General features: G+C 40.4%; 1 protein-coding gene across 1 annotated transcript; it reads right to left on the bottom strand.

The window, feature by feature from the left end:
• Window positions 1-2704: 2704 nt before the first annotated feature.
• LOC306938024 (sacsin-like) lies at window positions 2705-19692 on the bottom strand (the record flags this gene model as incomplete). The annotated part of the gene is made up of 7 exons (XM_079522047.1): window positions 2705-13948; window positions 14188-14276; window positions 14439-15870; window positions 17180-17326; window positions 17465-17576; window positions 17850-17937; window positions 19673-19692. 7 exons carry the CDS (start codon window positions 19690-19692, stop codon window positions 2952-2954), a joined length of 12885 nt encoding a protein of 4294 aa, XP_079378173.1. The 3' UTR covers window positions 2705-2951.
• Window positions 19693-21968: the final 2276 nt, after the last annotated feature.

Here is a 21968-nt window from a genome sequence, read left to right as displayed (position 1 = left end):
GAAGATCCTGTGGTGATGGATAATAATTTACTTTTATTTTGATGCTGATCTTCTGTTTGTCCTACAACTGATCACCTGAGAGGATGTGCATGCTTATAAACCTTCAGTTTTATAACTGGCAGGACTGGAAGCGGAAAAGAACCATTAATTATCACCAATAGGCTTGTGCTATTTCCATTTCGGTAGAATTTTAGAAAGTTGAGCTTGGTGATCGGGCAATGTAACTTCTCCAGGAGATTTGTCTTTTATTGTAGCAGAATTGTACCGGATTGTTGATGCTGACGTACTGTGTATTGTAATTACTGGTTGTCAGTGACATAGTATGCTATGCAGGGATCCGTCCAGGGCACAAGTGGCACAGAATCACAGGCAGTGATAGCTGAACCAGAGCAGTTTTGGATAGATACCAAGCATGGACCAACTGAAGAAGAGACTGAAAATTAAGAACATCCTAGTTTGGCAGTGCTTGAGTGAATGTTTGGGCACGTTCATCCTTATAGTAAGTGTATACAGTATATATCCTTTTTTTATAACCATTTCCTTCTGCATAATGTACTGCATGTGGTACCTTGTGTGGTAATGAATTTTACAATTGGATACTAACAACTAACGAGCATTTTAACATTTTAACTTTGAGAGCAGTGGACTAAAGATATCAATTATGTTCTGGGCTGGCAGTCCATTTTGATGGCATGATTCACCCCTTTCTCTACACCTCAGGGTCAGCATGTTGATTGTTTTTCACTGAAATTTGATTCAATCACATCTTGCATTGTTTATATTCACCCAAAGGCTGATGCAAAATCTGCTGCTGATACCATTTGAATTATTTGATTTGAATAATTTCAGGCCAGTTGAGTAGCTTTAGATCGATGAGTGACATGATCTGTAAATTTGCGTACACGCCGTAAAATGTTCTGTACTAGCATTTGGGAGGGCCACACGACTCCATGTCAGACCCATTGATTTCTCTTTGACATTCAATACCATCCAGCTAGTCCTGCTTGTTGAGTGGTTAATCTGTCATTTTAAACTCAATACTAACCTGATTGGATGAATAATGATAGTAGACGTTTAAACTGATAGGTTAGTTCTCTCTTAAACTGCCTACGATCTACACAGGTTCCCCTGAAGGTTGCTGATTCTCCCCTTTTGTTTACAGTTTACACTAATGAGTGTCACACTGACACATCATCTCTATCTCTATCCAATCAAATAATTTGGCCTACATTACCTCAGTCATCATGACTCGATGCCATCTGATCGTTCACCATTTCCTTCCATTTCCATTTTTGAGTAGTTGAGTAGGCTAAATGTTTAATCAGGAAACGGAACTTAACACATTTGCTGTAATGAAACGAAACTTAAAGACCAATTAATTGTGGTTTCTGCATAGGCTAAGCATAAATAGGTAGGCCTATCTGTATCGTTTCCTATGAAATTCCCGATTAGATAAAGTGGCTCTGATGTTCGAGCAGCATTCCATTGCCTAATGTAAATGCAGGGCTTGCTTGCACCGTTATTCCACCACTAGATGATGCTGTGTGTTCTTCTAAAAAGACACTGCAGCCCAGGCGGTGGCGTAACCGTCTGGGCACCCGACTGGTAATCCAGTCGCAGTGTGCCGCGGGTTCGACTCCCGAGCCCGACACGGCCTTTACTGCATGTCTTCCCCCATCTCTCTCCCGTTTCCTGTCAGCCTACTGTCTGTCCCTTCAAAAACCAATAAAAGGTGTAAGTCGCAAAAAAAAAAATCTTTAAAAAGAGACTGCACGAATATAGCGGGCTTGTTTACAGGGAAAGAGTCAAGAACTGAATCGATTCATTACATTACATTACATTACATTCATACCATATTGATTTATTAATATTATTTGGAGAATAAGCACAAGAAAGCACAGTTAAATACAAGGTCTGCTAAGAGGAATAAAAGGCCAAAAAGGTTTATTTTGGTGATGATTGGAGCTTTGGAGTTTGGAGCAATGGAATTGTCATGCTATTCTAATTAGAGGTCTCTATACTGTTAATTCTGTAATGCGTTTGTCTATAGGCTAATTAATCATACACATTCAAACTGCATGATGTGAGCGGTAGGCTACCATGCTTATTGTATAGTTTTTGAGTGGTGTAAACCACTCCTACAACTGGCTTTGTTAGTTTACGTGTCTGTCTGTCTGTTCGTACCAAAAAATGAGCATGGTTGCTATGGTCACCCAGTTCACACGGGTGTGATTTCATTACGTCAGACATTACGTCAGACCACAGCTGATCAGTCTATAAGACCTTACACCACTCAGTTCACACGGGTTTTTTAATTTAATTTAGTAGACTAGTATATAGTAGTGGGTTTGGGAAACTAAATTGCTACTTACAGGAGTGTGCTCCTATTCTATTCTTCTTTGGCGCAGTGCCAGTGAGTGGTCTATAGCCTATGCACAATAGCTTATCTGTGAAACGTCATTCATAATTTTTGTATATTGTTTGCTAGATACCAATGCCCCCTGCGTGTGTAGCAAAGGCCCTATAAGGGCAGAAATGCTGTCCGTCTCCCAAAACCTGAGTAGACGATAAAATGACCAATTCTTTAAAAGTAAAATGTCCCTTTAAGTGGAACTTTACTAATGACTAACCATGCCACCCTCTGCCTTTACATTCTGATACAAAATAAATCACAGCTCTGAAAATGAAACAAAGGATATGTTTAAATTTATTTTGAATTCCAGTATTACCATCTCAAAATAACAAGTTATCAAGCAGAAAAATGTATGATCTTGATCAATCAATGTTAAATGTTTTACGTTTCTTTCATATTTCATCTCAAAGAAAAGTGTAATTTTTTGGTCCCTCTAAGTATTTATTTTGTTTACAAAGTGATAAATCAGATCACAATATGTATCAACAAACGTTATCTTCTTAAACTTAACTAACACGTTAAGCCTACCATTGAATGCTTAATTGACATATGTCTCTATTTGACTGAGAATCTCTGATGCCAGCTCCAGTGCTCGAGTTTCATTCTCTGGTTTGAACTGCCCATTGGGAATGAGGGGAGCAGGGTGACAGCTTGGATACTGAGTCTTCTTGGGGTCGACTCCCAGTAATTCTAGTTTTTTTACAACCTGGTGCAAATTAATAAATTGAGCTCTGTAGCAGGAAATTCTTTCTGCGAGTTGTGTAATGGAGCAGTTGTTGGCCTGTTGACCTGTTCTTTTGTACTCTGCAGCAATGAGAGCCTTTTCCACAGCTTGATGGACCTTGAACAGACACCACTCCGTGCTGTCACCGCTAGTGTCTTTGTGAGCGGCTGTGAGATCACAGCGAGCCTGTCTGCACCAGCGCTGGGCCTCCTCTCTGTTTGGTCTTGGGACGTTTCCATGATGTGTCCAAAAGTTATAACTGTATGAGTGGTAGTCTCTATAGAACCGCTCCCGCCCACGTCTGTGGCACCTGGCCTCCTGATCCCACTGCTCATAAAAGTCTCTGTAATTTGTGTTCCACCTTGGATGGGAGTGTCTGAAATTTGTGTTTTGTCGTGGATGAGAAGATTTTGACGACTTGCCTGTCTTCAGCTCGTTCAGCAAGTACTTCATTGCTTCAGTGGCGAGCTGTTCATAGTCTGGGTTTTTGTCCGGATGCCATCTCAGGTACAGACGTTTAATGGCCTTTTGTCTGTCCTCCTCAGAAAGAGTCCAGATCTCTGCCAAACATTCATCAATTTCATTTTTGGCTTCTTCAAGTGTTGTGGGCACCGACCTTGTATATGAGTAACTTGTAGATGATGCTTGTGAGGTATGTGGCACAGAGTGCACTTGCAATAATGGCTCTAGTTCCATGCAAGTTGGCTCCCTCTCCTGTTTTGGCTTCTTCTCTGGTTTAAACTGATATAGATCGAGAGAGCAGACTTCAATGACCTCATCTTTCCCGATCTGTATTTTGTATTGGCATGAACGTTGTCCACCAGCAGGCTCTGACAGCTGTTCGACAATAACTGCATAAATGAACTCATTCTCTGCAGCAGAGTTAGTATAGCCAACGTATTCCCCCTCTTCAAAGTTATTGATTAAGCTCATATCTAGGGAATCCTGCCATTCCTCAGGGATAGCTGTCCCAGGGGTGGGTGGACAGAAAAGGAGGTTCTTCTGAGTTTCAATGTCATGAATTCCTGCCTCAGCCAGTATTTTCTGAACCTCCTCCAGTGAGTCACACATAAGTAGCTCTCCAAGAACTGTTAGGTGGACTGAGGCAATGCTATTATCTAAGAGAGCGTTGATCTCTTTAATAAGCATCAGGTTGACTTTATTAATCACTTTATGAGCCATACTGTCACTGTGTTTCAAGTAGAAAATGCAAACTTCTTGTCCCTTTTCAACACTGACCTCCATTTCAGCCTTGGTGTCATTTAGTGGTTGTTGTTCAAACCAAAGCTCTGTTTCGAGGTTTTTGCAGCAGACCATCTGAATGCTGCCAAACATCTGCTGACACATGTTGGTTGCGTCTTCTTGTGTAATTTTGCCCATTGACCCCGCTCTGATGAGACAGATAAGTCCATGTCTGAAGTGTATTGAGTTGAGATGCTTCTCAAACAATCCACTAAAATCACAGTTGGCTCCATTCTCGCAAAGCGGCATGTGTGAATCCACCACCTTCTCTTCAGTATGTCGAGAGAGCATTTTGGGTTGAATAACCTTTGGTAGTAACTGCAGGAGTTGATGATGTTCATAAATATCACTGACCGAATGGGATTGGTCAGTGATATTGATGTTTTCGAGGAGGTGTATTTTGTTCTCCAATGCTTTTTCTAACCTGTTTGCCTGGAACACTGTGTCATTGAAGTAGAGCATGTTTGATGGATACAACCTACCATCTTTTGAAGGAAGGTGTAAAACCTTTGGTAGATTAAGGGCTGATGTGCTCCCTTGATTTTTAATTAGCTGAAACAGGCACTTCACTGCCTGTTTGGTAGGTTTCAGCTGGTTTGCATTGAGAGTTTGTTTATCACAGGACTCTTTGTAAATTGCTTCAAGGACATTACAATACTGCAGTGCGGTTGGCTCCTCATTAACACCAATTTTTTTGAAGAACTCTGCGTAGAGGACATCCTTCCCAGGAATTTTGTACAAATAGGGCCTGAATTCCAGGTCACTTTGGAGTCCTAGAGAGGTCTCTTCAGTTTTCACCAGTTTTGTGTCGTTTTCAACCAGCACAACAGGGAGGCCAGTCAGTGAATGGCTATCAAAGGTATTCGTTTGTAGATAGGCATATGAAAGACGAAATACTTCAGCACGAGTTTTGATCAAGTCATTCGTTTGACACGGTACGTGACAGATGTTGCTGATGTTTGTGGTGACGCATGGGGCAGGTGGCCTTTCAAGGGCTCCATGAGTCACCATTTGCATTTTATCCTTCTTTGACCAGTAGCCTGGTAAAGCTATTATTGGCATTGAAGTCCAAATCAGACATTGATCTCTGCTCACTTCATCACTTTCAATCAAAGATCCTCTGATTGCAACAGCAGTCATCTTAGCTGCAAATGGTTGATGGTAGGCACACAGTTCCTTACCAGTTGCTTTAGGAAAAATGAATTTGATGTCAGCAATTTTCTCCATCAACTTTTGGTTTTGCTTTTTTTGTTCTTCATTTTTGCTCTCTTGGGTCAAGGCTGTTTTCAACAGTTTTAACGACTTCTGTTTCAGCTCCTTAAGTTCAAATTGGCCTTTTGCCTCTCTTTCTATTTGGTATGCAAAATCTAGTATCTCCTTCTTTGACACAACATGTTTCATTCCAAGTTCTTGAAGCAGTGCTTTCAATCGTAACTGCTGGTTTGGTTTGAACTCATTCCAAAAGCTCTGAGGTACAAATTTGTCTTGAGGCAACATCATCTTGTACATTTCCACACTTTCATCAAAGTAGTAGGAAACTTTCTCTAAATTCCCGTGGGCACTCTGAATCAATTTCACATCCTTCATTGAATAAATTATTTTGTCCTGACACTCATTATATTTGTCAGCATGTTGTACTGATAACAACATTTTGAAACAGTGAATAATCTGTCTCTCTGTGAGGTTGTCTAGGACAGGCAAGATGAACTTAATAAAGAAGTCCAAGTCAGATTGGATTTGGATGTTCAGACATCCGGACAGTTGCTCATTCTCAAGATTGTACTTGAGAAAAACTGTATTTCTGTGATGCTGCATGAACAGAGCTGGGAATTCTCTGACTGAGATTAAGGTCAAGTTCAGGATGAATACCTGCTCAAGATTATCAAGTGGCACTCGCTCCCCATGTATGGTTTCAAATAGCGGCAAGGATGTGAGCTTTCTCTGATAGTCCTGTTTGTTTTTAGACATTGACATTCCAGATTGTAAAAAACATTGAAGTTTTCTTAACTCGTCTTCGGAAAGGTGGCGAAACACACAATGATTGCGTTTGTAGACTTCATCTAATACAGCATTTGCATCATTTGTATGCATGAGTTCAGTGTATAAAAGTGAACGTATCTGTGTGCCCATCTCAGTGAAGAACGACCAATTAAGCTTTGTGTAGCCAAGCTTAAAGAGAACACTTGATATATCACCGTCTGTGCCAGAATAAATCACACTTTGCATGTCTTTCATTGTTTGGAGAAAGGGCCTGTTGTTTAATCTTGGACACACAACAGGTAATATACAACAGTCACTGAACAGCTCCTTGACAGAACTCAGTGTCATATGTTGCTCACTTCCTTCATCTAGAGGTGATGTTGTTGTGAGTTGGCTTGTGAAGAATCTCCAAAGTGCTTTCAGCCACTTCTGTATTGCCTCATTTGAGACATAGAGGTTACAGCTTGGATCAACTTGACAGTCTTGCAGGAACCTCTGAAGTAAAGGTTTTACATACTTCACTGACAAGGGAATTGTCAAGTTGTGGAGGAATCCGCCATGTTGTAGAATCTCATTGTGGAACATAGCACATTGTGCAAAATCTGCCTCATACCCAGAGAACAAGTGATCATATCTTGACATCAGCTTGGGAGAGTTGCAATTGAACACTCTTAGAACTTGATCTTTTGTGAGAAGAAGTGGAAGCCCATTGATTAAACTGCAGTTTTCTTTGGTGATACCTTTCAAGCAGAACTGTAACAGCGTGGAGCATCTGGTGTGATGTTTAATCAGAGTGTGTGAGATAGGCAAAGGTAAACCTCTCTCAGTTTGGTTGGAGTCATTGAGTGGTTTTTCTCTAAGGAAATTCCGCACAGTTGAAGGACTGACTGCATTCAATTCAATGTCAGCAGTTTTGAAACTTTCCCAGATTTCTGACATTTTTGTGGTAAAAGGCACTAGCTTCATTCCAAGGTCCTCTAAAATGGTATTCATATTGGTGCTACATGGGTTTATCAAGTGAAGTGCATTAGTCAGTTCTGTCTTTCTGACAGTACGCCAGTCAAACGTAATCTCTGTAACTGGTCGATGTGCAATTTTCTTTACTGTGCTCCGTACAACTGGAATAACATCAAGTGCTTTCTCATATATCGATCGATACACCTCTCGTACCATACCATGCCAATCTTGAGCAATGTCTTTTGAGACAATTGGGAAAAAACACAAGTAAGAGTTATCAAGAACTGTCCATGAAAACTCATCGGTTGCGGAACAGACTTTCACCTTTTGAATGCTACCACGGAGGTAATTAATTAGTTCTGCATACAATGGAGCTATGACGTCCTGTTTTAAAGACTCATTCCAATTTGTTTTCAGACTTTGGCCATCTGCTTTCCAAAGGTCCCTCCTGGAGGAATCAACCTCAAAGTTTCCATTGACATGTATTGGAAGTCCAGTTTTGCTCGGCAGAGGAAGTGAGCAAAAGACTCCTCCATTGAAGTCTCCCATTCTGACTGGCTTAGAATGTACACATGCAGCTAGTGCTGCTTGGGGTACAATGTCTGAATGTTTCCTCTCTTTTTGTGCTCTTTTCGTGCTGCTTTTGAAGGACCCAAACTGCTCTGCAATGACCCATTTACTTTGTAGTTGATCATTGGTTGAAATGCTGACACCATAAATTGCTTTGTATGGTGTTACTTCTTTGTCAGATTGCAGTGCCATGCATAGATGCTCTTGAAAAGAACACATTTCTTCATTGCTCTCCTCTGAGAGATGTTTTTCAACTGTGAAGGTTGTGTGGAGGTCTTGCGAGTGTTCGTTTATTTCATGGAATTGTATTTTGCGGATGTTTTTCAGAAACAGGATCAATCCTTCTGGATCTTCAGACAGGGCTTTGGACAACTCAATCATATCCTGATTAGTCACTCCCTGGTTTGATATTTTGGAGTTGTTTGCCATGACACCTGTTCTAAGTGGCAGTCTGAACATGGTGCCATCTCCAAGTGCAAATTGATCTGGAAGAAATGACTTGTAGACATCATCATACATTTCCTTAAAAACCCTTGCTAGTTTGTAACCACATCCAGCAAGTTGTTTCCCTGACGAACTTTCAATGTATTTCCGATTTGGATCAGAAATGCAGAGTACTTCATCCCCAGTCATGATTGAAGGGCAATCAGTCAAATGGTAAACAGAGTTGAATCCAAGACCGTATTTTCCTGTTTTGCCTTGAATGTCATGTTTCCCACCTTCTCCTAGCTGTTGAATGCCTTTCAGATCTGCATCAGAAAATACCTTGTTGTTGTACACACATAGTGCCGGGCCCTGTAGCTGGTTCCATTTCTTCCCAAATGTTTTATTCGTGCCATGTTGCCTTTTGTCCCAAACAAAGTGGATTTCTGTTGCCTCTGCATCATCTGCATTTTGGATGAGCTCTTTCAGGATATCCTTCTTGGCTGGATAAGCTGAGATTATGTTTTGAATTCGGACAGTCAGTTGCTCTCGCTGTTCAAACTGAAAGGCAAAGGGTGAGATGTTCTCCACTAAATGATCTTGCAGAGTTTGATGCCTGGTTGTCTTAATTCCAAAATAGCGAGCCATGACACGTGGGATATTCTCATGGCACAAAGTGACAGCTGCAGTGTATGGCATCCAGGGGCTGTCATTAAAATATAGTTCGCTTGCAGGTTGTAAAACACCATGTTCATTAGGTATGAAGCAGTCACTTAGATTTTTCTCTTTAGCTTCATACAGTATACTGTATAATATTGGTAGGCAAATTGTGAGATCAGATTTTGGAAGGGGGTTGGATCCATAGAGAGTATGCAATGTCTTGAGTACAGTGAGACACTGATCAACTGTGAATTTCTTTTCAACTCCCACACATTCCCACAGTTTTGTGAAGCATTTGAAGACTGTTGGCAGCACATGGAGATATGGTTTTGCTGCAAATTCCGCATTTTCGGCCACAGATTTCACATGCTCAAACTTGTCCCCAACAAGAATAAATGGAAATGAATGTGCAGTCTCTGAAATGAGTTTGGAATCCCCCAAATAGTCGAGCCTCTGATCCAGAAACTTGTAGCATTCAAATGCTATTTTGTGAAGCGTAGACTTGGAATTGTTGAAGGATTTTGTTTCCTTACAAGCTTCTTGCAGCTGTTGAAGTACATTCTCTGGTCTCAAGTCACAACTTTGTTTAATTCCCAGAATGTTGAGCACAGGATCAGCACTGTGCAGGTTTAGATTTGCATGGTCGACCACAGGATGTATCAAGCTTACAAGGTAGCGACATTGGTCACTAAAAACATCGACAGGCTTCCAAAGTTTCACCATTTGGTCTTTTTCACAGTTTGGAATAAATGCTGGAATAAATGCTGTATTTCTTAGTAGAGCCCAGTAGGGAGACTCCTCTTCATGGGAACTCCTCATAAAGTCAAGGATGCACTTCAGTTGTCCATAGGCTTTGCTTTTGTCTTTCCTCCAAACACTGGTGATTTTCCCAGCTCTGTCCAAGATGTCTTCCAATGGGAGTTGGTCATTAAGCATTCCCAATTCCAGAAGCCGCTGAATCCTTTTGGGGGAACAAAAGTCACTTTCAGTTCCTCCAAGCAAGCGTTCTTCGTTATTATCAAACAGGCAGGCTACTTTCCCTGATGGATTCACAAGCTTCTTGATATACTGGAGCTGTCCACTCTGTGTGGGAATGCATGGATAACACTTAAGTAGGTTGTCAATTGGCTCACTGTTGAGGTCAATAGCATGCAGTACAAGAGCATTTCTACTCTCAGGGTCCATGGTACTCAGGTTTCTAAACACCACTTCATTGTAAAACATTTCCCAGTTCCACATTCTGCTCTGTAGAGCCTTTTCCAAGCCAGCATGTCTGAAGCTGTTTCTCACCCACAGTGGAAGAGGAACAACATGGTTAGGTGCCTCTACATAGCTCTGACACACCTTCATAGCAAGCCTGCCAATCCTTTTGTCCTCTTCAATGCTTTGATGTAAAAATATAGCCTTGTCGATTGAGCACCAATGTTCACCATCATTGAAGAGCTCAAGAGGCTTGCTGGAGCACTGGATGATAGCAGAGTAAAAAGCGTCTACCAGAGGCTTGAAAGTATCATTCACCTTTTCTCTATCAGGCCAAAAGGTGTGATAACAGTAACCTTCCAGATCCTCATTTTCAGCCATATTCTTCAGGGTTAGAAGTACTGTGATATATGCCGTGGCTGTAGGATCCTTAAGAAGAGCTTGGTTCCAGTGATGTTTTACTCCAGTCTCCCATAAACCTTTGCGATTGGAATTCACAGCAAATGCTCCATTTATATTCACTGGAAGGCCAGTGTGAATGGAAAGAGGGAGGAAGCAAAATGCCTGACCAACTAGATCAGTTTGTGATGTCACCCATTTCTTGGTTTTTGGATCATTGTGCAAGGGTACAGCGATTCCCCCTACAGGCAAAGAGAATTTGGCTTTCTTGTCATCTTTAAGGACCATTTGTAAGGACTCCTCTGTCCCGAAGCAATTGTACAGAAGCCAGGCTTGGACATTAGATCCATCACAATGTTGGCTTATTTCGGCAATGCTGACCGTGCAGCAGTCAATTACTTCTTTACATTTTTCATCAATATTCATCAGCTTTTTCTCAGCGTCACGTTGCTTTAATGTATGGATTTCATCTTGAATCGCCGTGTTTTTCAAAACTTTTTTTGAAACTGTGAAAATGGTTTTGATATCATCCTCTGTTGGAGGAGTGGGAGCATTGTCTGCAATGTTTTGTAGAGATATGGTGCTAATGTTCTTCAGAAACAGCAGGTGAGTTTGTGAGTTTTTGGCTAAGTGCTGCTGGAAGGCAACAATACTGTGTTTGTCATACACCTTTGTACAGATTTCAGATGTGAGAGCCTCTTCACGTGTCCGAAATGGTAATTTGATCAGAGTACCTGGGTAGAAAGTAGTATTTGCTTTGGAGAAATTGCAATTAAAAATGCGTTCATATGGTCTGAACTGACCAGAAAACGCATGTCGCTGTTTAGAGAGGTCCAGCTTGATTCCAGGATTTGTTTTGCTTTTGATATGCTTCTTCAAGTGGTTGACATTTGGATCAAGAATGAGAAGATGGTTGCCACTAAGGATGGAGGGAACATCTGTCATGTGATATACAGTGTTAAATCCAAGTCCAAACATCCCAATTTTCTCAACCATATTGGCCTTTGAGGCGGCTCCTACCCTGACAATGTTTCCCCAGTCATCTTCTGTGAATAGCTCATTATTGAATGCCCAAAGACATGGCCCTTGGCAAAGAGACATGCCCGGGTCGATCAGACTTTCAGGAGGAGTATTGTGCACTCTAAAATCCACCATGAACTTACAGTCTTTTGCACGAGCATCCTCAGCATTTTGTATAAGCTCTTTGAAAATGTCATTTTCTTCATCATATTCATTAAGAATGTTCTTAATCCTCGTGGTTATGGGTTCATGCTGCCCACATTGTTCTATTCCCACTTGTTCTGGACTGAGGATGCGGGTGCTCAGAAGTGGAACCTTCAGCCACTCAGCAGTTGCTTTTGGTATCTGCTCATGGATCACATACAATTCTTCCTCATCATTAAGTGCCTCCAATTGCTCTCTGTTTATGTCACAGAAGACTGTTGTCGACATTGGTTTGAGGGTGAATTGCTCACCCTTTACCCTGACGGGCATCGGGATATCATCATTAAAGGTCTTCTTCTCTTTCCACATCCAGTTAATAATGGCTACTGACACATTCAGCTCAGATGAACTTGCAAACTTATTTTTCCTTCCATCAATGCTTTGCTTGATATCATGAAGTATACCCATTATTTCTTTGTCTGAAAGGCATGGTCTTAGTCCAAACTCGCTAAACAATCTCTTATACAGTAGAAATTCTTCTGGAATCTTTTCAATGTAAGAGCTCAGATCTAGACTAGGTGGGTAGTCAAGAACCAGATCCTGAGGGGAAACAAACTGGTTATGAGTCCATAGCCAACATGCATCATTCATCGTCACTTTTTTGAAAGCAAAAATGTTATCTTGCATGTGTCCGTAAATGCTGTGCAACTTAATCTTGAAGTTGGCGTCTGTGTTTGGAGTCTTCATTGTCTGTACCAAGGATCTCAATGCTGACAGGTTTTCCTTCACCTTCTCAGGAGGGGGTACACATTTGAGACCAAGTTTGATACCAACATTCTCATTGAACTCTCCTGTCAGAGGCATTACATGCCCAACAATGTCCTTATACATTGAGTGCCTTACATCATTTGGGCAGAACAGGCCTTTTCCTTTGCCCTTATCGAGTTTGTTCTCATCACCTGGTTTAACACATGGGATCCATTGTAACACAGAGAGCCATTGAAGCTGCTCTTTTGAGAAATTGGCCAGCAAATCATTGGTATTCAGCAGTTTTACAAGAACTTCAGATTTTTCAACAGCTTCCTTTTCAAAGTGTGGAAGCAATTTGTCAATCTGTGTGGCGGCATTCAGGAAATGGGTTGGTGTGACATCAGTCATTTTAGTCAGCAATCCAAGCTCTTTTAAGCTCTCAAGCATCTGTGGGGTCTCCGTATAAAGAGATGGTGGGAAGTAATCTGATCCAAATAGAACTCCAAATTCTTCAAGTCTAGGATCAAAGAGGCTTGAGGTCTTTTTCAGCTCTCCATTCATTTCAATGAAGTTCAATTCTTTCAATCGCTTTTTCAAAGCATCATTCTCAGAGAAAAGGATGTTGCCATGTTTTAGAATCCAAGTCATGATTTTCACTGTGTCTTCTTTCCCCAAATTCCTCCTTTCAATTCCATCAATTAGGAGGCCAGTTGCTTCAGCTGAATCCAAGACAACAATGTTGAGCAGTCGAAGTAGTCTGCGATCAGCCTCAGTAGCACACTGTACAACTGTATCAGGCATGGGGAGATCTGTTGGTATTTTTGGACTTGAACTTAAAAGTACAGCTATTTTTGAGTGAACTGAAACGTATGTTCCGTCCATGTTTTGGAAAAGAGACAACTTTGACAGGACATTTTTCTCTGTGACTGAAAGAGAATCCAAACTAGAGAGATAATCTTTAAGTTCTTCCCTTTCTCTGTGAGAGAGAGTCTTGATTTCATTGATGCCATTCTGAGAATCTAAGTTCACAAACAGTCGCATGACACTCCTTGGAGATGGGTTCAACACGTAAGTGTCAAGGTCCTCGTGCTTCAGCCAGTCATTCTCTTTCACAACTGTTCCACCAACCTTTTTTACAATTTGAATGATTTGGTCTGGCAAGCAGGTCTGTTTGGTCTTCTGGAAAATTAGGGTTGTGTTCTGTTGTAATCTTGCAAGTAGTACAGCATGGCTGTCATCTCTGGGTATGATGGGTATTAATGGCATACCAGTGAAACAACTTAGATCTCTGAAATGAGTGTTGAGAAACATCCAGAATTCTTGGAGCCATCCTGGGGGTGGATGCTCACTATTGCCAATCTCCCAGATAACATGCTTTGACTCTGTCTGTACCCAATCCGTTGGCAAATACCTCTTCACATATTCAGCCACATCATTTGCATTGATGTTGAATATCTTGAACAGATCTGAAAAAGTAAATAAATCAATTACTAAATCAATTACTACATAGTACATAGAGAGTGTGTGTGTGTGTGTGTGTGTGTGTGTGTGTGTGTGTGTGTGTGTGTGTGTGTGTGTGTGTGTGTGTGTGTGTGTGTGTGTGTGTGTGTGTGTGTGTGTGTGTGTGTGTGTGTGTGTGCGTGCACGTTAAAATTATATACATTGTAAATATAATTATTATTTTACATTGTACACATAACCTTACGTTTTGTGGCTAGGTCTTTCAGGTGGGAATGGCATGGTGTACTCAGATCACTGGGAATGAAGAGATTTTTGCAGCCTGGCAGCAGGACTCTGTAGAACAAGAGTTCTTATGGTTAAAAAAAGAGTGCTACTAGCTGGGATTCACTACTGTATTATATTGCATTTTTAAAATAACTTAAATGAACATGAATTGTTTATAGTTTAGCATTGTACACCATGATTGTTTAAATAATATTAATAATAATGACTTACCTTGGAAATTCATTGCTATCTATGAAAGCAATGTCCTCTTCTTTATCTGTGAATGATCTGAAAGTCCCATCACTGAGTGGAAGGAGCTGAAGGCCCTCAAGTTCTCTGTATTGTCCATCACTCAGAATGTATTCCAGAAGCAAGAGCTTGTCCTCTTTGGAGATATGATGCAAACCATTTCTGTGGAGAACTGTCCGTAGGAATGATGGCGTCACATGCCTCAAGGGAATATGCTGTTGATAGCTCTTAATAGCTCTTGCAACATAGTCTGGCAGTGTGACAAGATTTTCTCCATAGGAAACCAGAATCCTCTTAATGGCGGACACTATTTCAGTGCTTGTTGAATGACTGCATGGGAGCAAAGCTTCTGAAATAGTGACAAACTTTCTTTCATCTGCTGCAAGAGAGAGGACAGCAACATTCTGCCTGAATAGGCGTTGAAGGACATCCAGTGCAATTTCATGCCATTTGTCTTTGTGCTGCATCTGACTGATGTCTGGCCAAAGATCATATACAGAGGACGCAGGTAGTTCCTTTGATTCTGCTAATTTGACAGCATCTTGGAGGATCCTGAGGTATGCATGTGGGAGAACATCTTTTACCAGCAATTCATTCCACTGAGCTGCTTCATCATACTTCTGGTCTTCCTCCTGCCACTTGATGTGTCTTCTGTTGTCTGTGAGGCCAAAGCATGCATTCACATAAACCGGGAGTCCAGTCTTGTTGGATTCGTTGTTCGGTAGTGGCAGAAAACAGCTCAGCCTACTGTCATTAGAGCGTCTCTGCTGATCACATTGAAATGCCAAGTCAACTTGAGGACGAAAGCACAACTTCGTTGCTAATGTATCAAGCTTTGCTATGTGGCCTTCTTTCATGCAACAAGATGTGACGAGCCACTTCTTTGTCTCTTCGCAGCCTTCTGAAGAAATGCTTATGTGTTTGAAGCTTGTTGAGCCTTGGATGGCTAAATCATCTGACTCCAAAACAACATCTGTGGCGTGTGAGGAGGTCACTTGAACTTTGACTTTGATGTTAACCGAGTTGTCTGGCTTGACATGGATCAACGACACAGATGTAACATTTTTCAGAAAGAGTGGGCTCAAGTCTGCATCTGAAAGGAAGCTGTCGAAAAGCTGGGCGACTCTATTGGTGTCATACACATTATCAGAAATCTCTGATGCTTCAATGCGCAAGGGGAATCTGAAAAGTGTCCCATGAAATTGCTGGTCTCCTGTGATGTTTTCCCATGTCTGCTTGCTCACAAGAGGAATGATGTCTTGAAGGGGGTGGAATTGGTCACGTAAGGTCATTAAAGCTTCCTGGTCTTCTGTATCGGACAAAGACCATCGAATGCCTCCACTTTCTTTTCCAAGTAGTTTCTCTTGGGGGTCTAGCAAGCCAATGTGTCCTGCGCTGAATATACATGGTACATCTGGAAACATAAATAAGGTATGCTAAATGTAAATTATATTGTTTTAGCTTGATGTTGCAATAAAAATAATCCATCACAATATTTACCTACAGTATACACACCTTTTGACTAATTTAATAATCTTACCCAAAATTCGTGGGATAAAAAAAACATAATAAAAGAATAATAATAAATCTTACCCTTTTAAGCATTTAAAAAGAAACAGATATATGAATATCATGTCTGCAACATTATGGTAACCACATTATATTTACTGTAATGCTTTTAATCTTAAAGATTTTTGTAATACTAATTTCTTTCTGATTGAACATTTTAATTTAGTTTATTAAAGAGCTGAAGAGAAACACTGGAAACACCCTATAGCAATTAGGTATTACTACAAGTAAGACGCGCGAACGCGGGAAGCGAACGCAGCTCTGCGCGGGTTACATAGTAATGGCTCACTGGAGTTCGCAATCAGAATATTTAACACTTGTTTACGTGTGTGTGTGTGTGTGTGTGTGCGTGTGTGTGTGCGTGTGTGCGTGCGTGCGTGCGCAGAGAGACAGAATTATTTATGAAAATCAATTTTAGCGTCCTGACTCCTGTCTCAGAGAAAGAGAGAGACGTCTTGTGTCGGTCTCGCGCTTGATTCACAGGATCCTGCGCCTACGTGAGATGTCAAAAAAATGTAGCCTATATGTATGAGGTGGTTCGCGTCCGGATCGCATCTTGCAGTGTGTGATCCCTAGTCGGCGATCAATCAATTAGTGTGAAAGTCACAAAGATATGACACCTGATTAAAAATATATACTCCTGTAGTGTGAAATACTTCGATCTGACTCGCCGACAAGGGTTACTCATGCTATAAAAGCCAACTTCAACACTACGGTATGTTAAAGTCTATTGGCATATATATAATATTATTATATAGTAGTAGTCATGATGATTTGGTCTATAACCAGAACAGAATTTGAATTACACATACTGAGTTTGAATTGTGAAAACTGAATACAGTTACAGACCAAATTCATTCAATTTAATAATATTACATCCAGTTAAAAAAAGCAGCTGATAACCACTGTTACCCAATAGTTGAGGTTTTATATCTTTATTTGACCCACAGTTTCAGGGTTGACCCTATACAGTTTCATATACTTGTGCAACAGAAATTAATCAATTTATCGATTGCCAAGTGTTTGTTTGTTCAGTAACATCCGTCTCTTCAGCTGTTTAATGAACAGAAAATAACTTTTCAGCTTCAAATTGTGTTCGAGTTTCAATTTTGTTTTATTTATTGTTTTATTTATTAAGAGTAGCATTGTTTTACCTGTTATGTGATAAACAGAGTTGAAGCCGATCCCAAATCTCCCAACTTTGTTTGGATCGTTGCGCTTGACACTCCTTCCTGTGCTCTGAATGCCTTTCCAGTCTTCAGCAGTGAAAACAGCATTGTTGTAGGCATAGAGAGCAGGGCCTTCAAAAATATTTAGTCTGTTATTTCTTTGATTCTAAAAACTGGTCTAGGTGATATTTTTCGATAACTGACAAAAATGACAAAGATGAGCTTTGAAATGTTTGACAATAAATAGAATTCTCAGAAAGCCACACCTACCTTGGTATTTCCCCAGGTCATCAGAACACAGGGTCTCTGTACCGTAGCTCCTCTCATCATGGATGAAAATAACTTCAGATGCTTCAGCATCATCAGCATTTTGGATCAGCTCCTGTTCAGACCATTGCAAATGTCATGATCAAATTATATAAATCAAATATATAAATATTGAACTGAGATGAATAATAGTAATATTAATGACAAAATACATTTTACATTAAATTCAGGTGAATTAGAGGTGCAGGTAAATATGTACAAGAAAAAATACACTATTCATGTAATAATGTATTTTACATAGCCATTTAAAAACATGCAATATGTAATTATGTTAAATGTCAGAAATGTAATACGGTTGTAGCAGAATGTTGATGTGCACTGGTCCCACCTTCAAAATTTGTCCACCATCAGGATATCTGCGTAGAATATCTTTCAGGTAGTCAATGAATGGAGGTGCTGTTGCACCAAATGCATTTCTAAACAGAAAAACATGATTAGGCTTACTAATTACAATGAAAACACTACAGTGTACTGTATGTGTCACAACATTACATTGAGCTTCAATTAAATAATCCTTCTACGTTAATTGAAAAGGGGGGACCAGTTTATCTGTCTTTTTCTACCAAACCACTCTGTTTGCACCAATCTCTCCATGCACAAATAGTAATGAATGCCATAGGAAATACAACATTGCATCCATGCAACTGTCCTATGTACACTTCATACTTTTATGAAAATACATTCTTGTTACCTATACTGCTTGCTGTGTTTTTGTTTTGTTTTTTATTTATTTTTGGTGTGGCACTAGAGCGCTAGTGTGTGAATTTACGTAGGTGGAGTGCTTCTTGCCTTTCCTGACATGGGTTGGCTGACTTGGCTCCCACAGTGTCAGTTTGCTTGCCACTAGTTCCTGGTGTCTGATGCTGTAGTGTGCCCTGCCAGCCTCATCCTTCTCTCTCTGACTTTATCTGTGACCTGTGGTAGGTCCCCATGGAGGACCACATTCCTGATGTGATCCGTCCATGTGACACTGATAACTATCTTACAATAAATGCACGGCATAGCCCCGTTTACAGAAGGCATTATTTTAGTTAACGATAAACGCTTTTGGGGTAAAAACATTTTGGAACTATTTTTAAGTAGCTTGATTCTTTATTTACATATTTGATATTAATTTGATCAGACACACGCGGCATGCCTCCTACTGTTCAAACTCCATGTTAGACTCATTGAAAACATGTTCCTGGCTTGGGTGACTGATATTGATCAATGTCTCTGAATGGGGACACATTGATTTTTGATTAGTTAATGAATTGTTTATCAATGAAATCCATTGAAAGACAGATGGATACAGAGATTTGTGTCACTCTGCACATCACTCCGTCTCCGCCTCTGTGGTAATATATACGTTGATCGGTCAAACGGTTCTCGAGATATGCTGTAATGCGCAGGAAAGTCAGACACACACATGGTCTGACATTTGCAGACAGACACATCCGTGAAGTCCATGCATGAAATATCAAAAAAGGACAATATCAGTCACCATGGAGTTTGAAAAAGAATGAGATTGTAGGTAGGAGGAAGTGCGTCTGATCAAATGTGCATAATATTGAATCAACTGTCTGGTATACACACACAAATGTCAGAAAATTGTTTAGGGAATTTGTAGTGACTTTTTAGCATAATAAGAGAGAGTTCTGATTCTGATCAAGGTTTTTCGGGTGCATGTGTTTGGTCTGACATTCTAACAATCCTACAGTCATGAGTCTGACCGACACCCTACCAAAAACCCAACCCTAAACCTAACCTTACAGGATGCCACAGGTTAGTTTTTACCTGCCACGTTTTTTCGAGGTCCTAAACAAAAATGTGGCCCACTGGCCCCCTGTTTTGGTCAAAAACTACTCCTAAGCCTCAGCCAAGGTTCAGCATCAAAATTCGCACACACAGAAATGTAATCATCACAGACAATATTAAAATTGGAATATGTATCACACTATATATTTAAAATTATTTGTTTATTTGATTAATTGATTGGCAAAAATAGGGAATTATTTTGTTTGTTTGGTGGGTTGGGCCGGCCGACATTATTGCTTAGTTCCATTTCTAAGAAATATGCAAAGTTTGTTATATGAAGCTTAAATAAACCTTCCTTTATACATAATTTAAAGGTGATGCTTCTGAATAGCAAGATAAAGGAACACTACTCACCGAGTTTTCTTTCTGTTCATCCTTCCTGGTTAGGATCATGTAACAGAAAAAGATATATACTGATTATAAAGAACTTCAATTAAATTTAATAAAGTTTCGTTGAAATAGCCTATGCATTTACTAATCCTTAAAATAGAGAAACTTCTTATCAAATCTGCGTATCAGTCAGCAATTGATTCCTGTTGGCTCCAGCGTGCCAAAACTGAGGATGAGGCAGGCAAGGTTCAAACTCATCTAGGTTTATTAAACTAAATTGAGGTTCCAACAACAGGCTAGCAGATTTCATATCAGACTTTCTGCAGGATCACAGCAAAACATTAACTCAATCATTCACACTGATAACTAAAACTAGTATTATTTAAAAAAATCAGACCCGTCTTTAGTGACTGTACTGTACTGTACTGTACTGTACTGTACAAGCCCTCCTCCCTGGCCTGTGTGTGTCTGTGTCTGTGTGTTAGGCTGTGCAACAGTGACACTTGGTGGTGAACAAACGCTATAACGCTATTTTTGTGCTTGGACAGAGGGAGGGGACCCAGGGACACAACATAGCTGTCTATAGGAGTGGTTGCACCACTCAAAAAAAGTCAAGGAGTTCACACCAACTATAAAAAGACACAATGGTGAACGATATAGTTATAGCTATCTTTATAGTTATAGTGCTCAGTGTGAACGGTCCTTAACACAGGTGAAGCTGTCTGGCCCAAACACAAAACCGACAATGCATACAGGTACTCACACCATAACAGATTTACTTTTACAGACGACACACTGAAACAGAGAGGTACGGTATGTAGACCTATGGGAACTAACTAGAGGCGGGTGAACTCAATTAGGCTAACATAAGATAGACTGGGGCAAACAGGTCATATCATAATCATAGTCATATAGGTCATTACTAGTGTAGCAATCACAAGGGTGGGCAGACAGGTACTTAATAATGAAGGTAGAGACATGTTCTGTTCTACACTACAGGCATTGACGCTGCTGACGCACATGGGAGGAAGTTAAATGGAATGCGTTGAAGTCAATGAGAGCCAGCTGGACCAGTTTATGATTGTGATCTGTATCTGAAATTCAGCTTTATCTGAAGAGATGTGAAAAGGGGGAGTGTCGGAAAAATATTGCCTGGGGTGGTATACTAGTACATCTAATTGCAGATGAATTGCGCAATCCCTATTTTTTTCTATAGGCCTCTTTTTTTAAGAGCCATTACATTTCTAAAGCCGAACGAAAATGACACATTTCACAATAGTCAGGTGCAGCTGGCCTGACCACCGTAGCCTACCTTTGTCACAAAATATTATGAGTGGTGTGTATTTGTTTATTTCTAGAAAAACAACAATGCATAGCTAACAACAGTGTAGCCTATAGTGTGGGTGGAAACAAACATGTGACTGTCCACTCGATCCATACATCATACCACTAAGCAAACTGACCAGACCAAAATGACCACATGACAAACCACTTAACAGCCCACACAGACCAGACCACTGAAATAAAATAACTCTCACATGCTATGCAGACAGACAGGCTGATTATAGTTTCACCACTGACATACAAATATAACATACTGTAATAAATATATACAGACACTCAGACAGACAGACAAATACCCCATTGTGTTAAACCAGCTGTGGTTAAATAGCCTACACGTCATAAAGGTGAAGTGATATGTTTTACTTTTTTGGTCAAATGGAAATAGAGATTAGCCTGCGTCGCAGTCCCGCCCCCTACCATGGACCAGGAAATGATTCTCCGTTCATTTTCCTCACAGACATTTCAGAAAGTATTTATTTAAAGACGTTTACGCCACGGACAAAGCCAACTCGAGTCGTGACAAATCATGACAACAAACACAATCTTTGGGCCGAACAAATAATTAATCATTTTTTTTGTTGTTTTTCTTCTTTGTAATTATTTGTTTGGTCCAAAATATTGTTTGTGTTGTCATGAGTTGTCACGACTCGAGTTGGCTTTGTCTGCGGCGTAACCGTCTTTAAATAAATACTTTTTGAAATGTCTATGGGAAAAATGCATTGGGATTAATTTCCTGGTCATGGTAGGGGGCGGGACTGCGACGCTCTATAGGCGTTTCAATCTTTTAATCTGCCATCAGTCAATTTTAGTTTCAGACTAATGAGAACATATTGCTTATTTTACTGTTCAATGACATGAAATGGCACAAGGGACGGACTCCACAAAAAGACCACCCCAAAAATCGGCGCACACATGTGCCATTTTCTGGAGTTTGAGCCCTCAGTGCTCTCTGCACGGCCCTATAATACACTGTCAA

The sequence above is a fragment of the Electrona antarctica genome (assembly GCF_951216825.1).
Source record: "Electrona antarctica genome assembly, chromosome: 15".
In the NCBI taxonomy this organism is placed as follows: Eukaryota; Metazoa; Chordata; class Actinopteri; order Myctophiformes; family Myctophidae; genus Electrona; species Electrona antarctica.
This window is presented reverse-complemented; position numbering and strand designations above follow the sequence as displayed.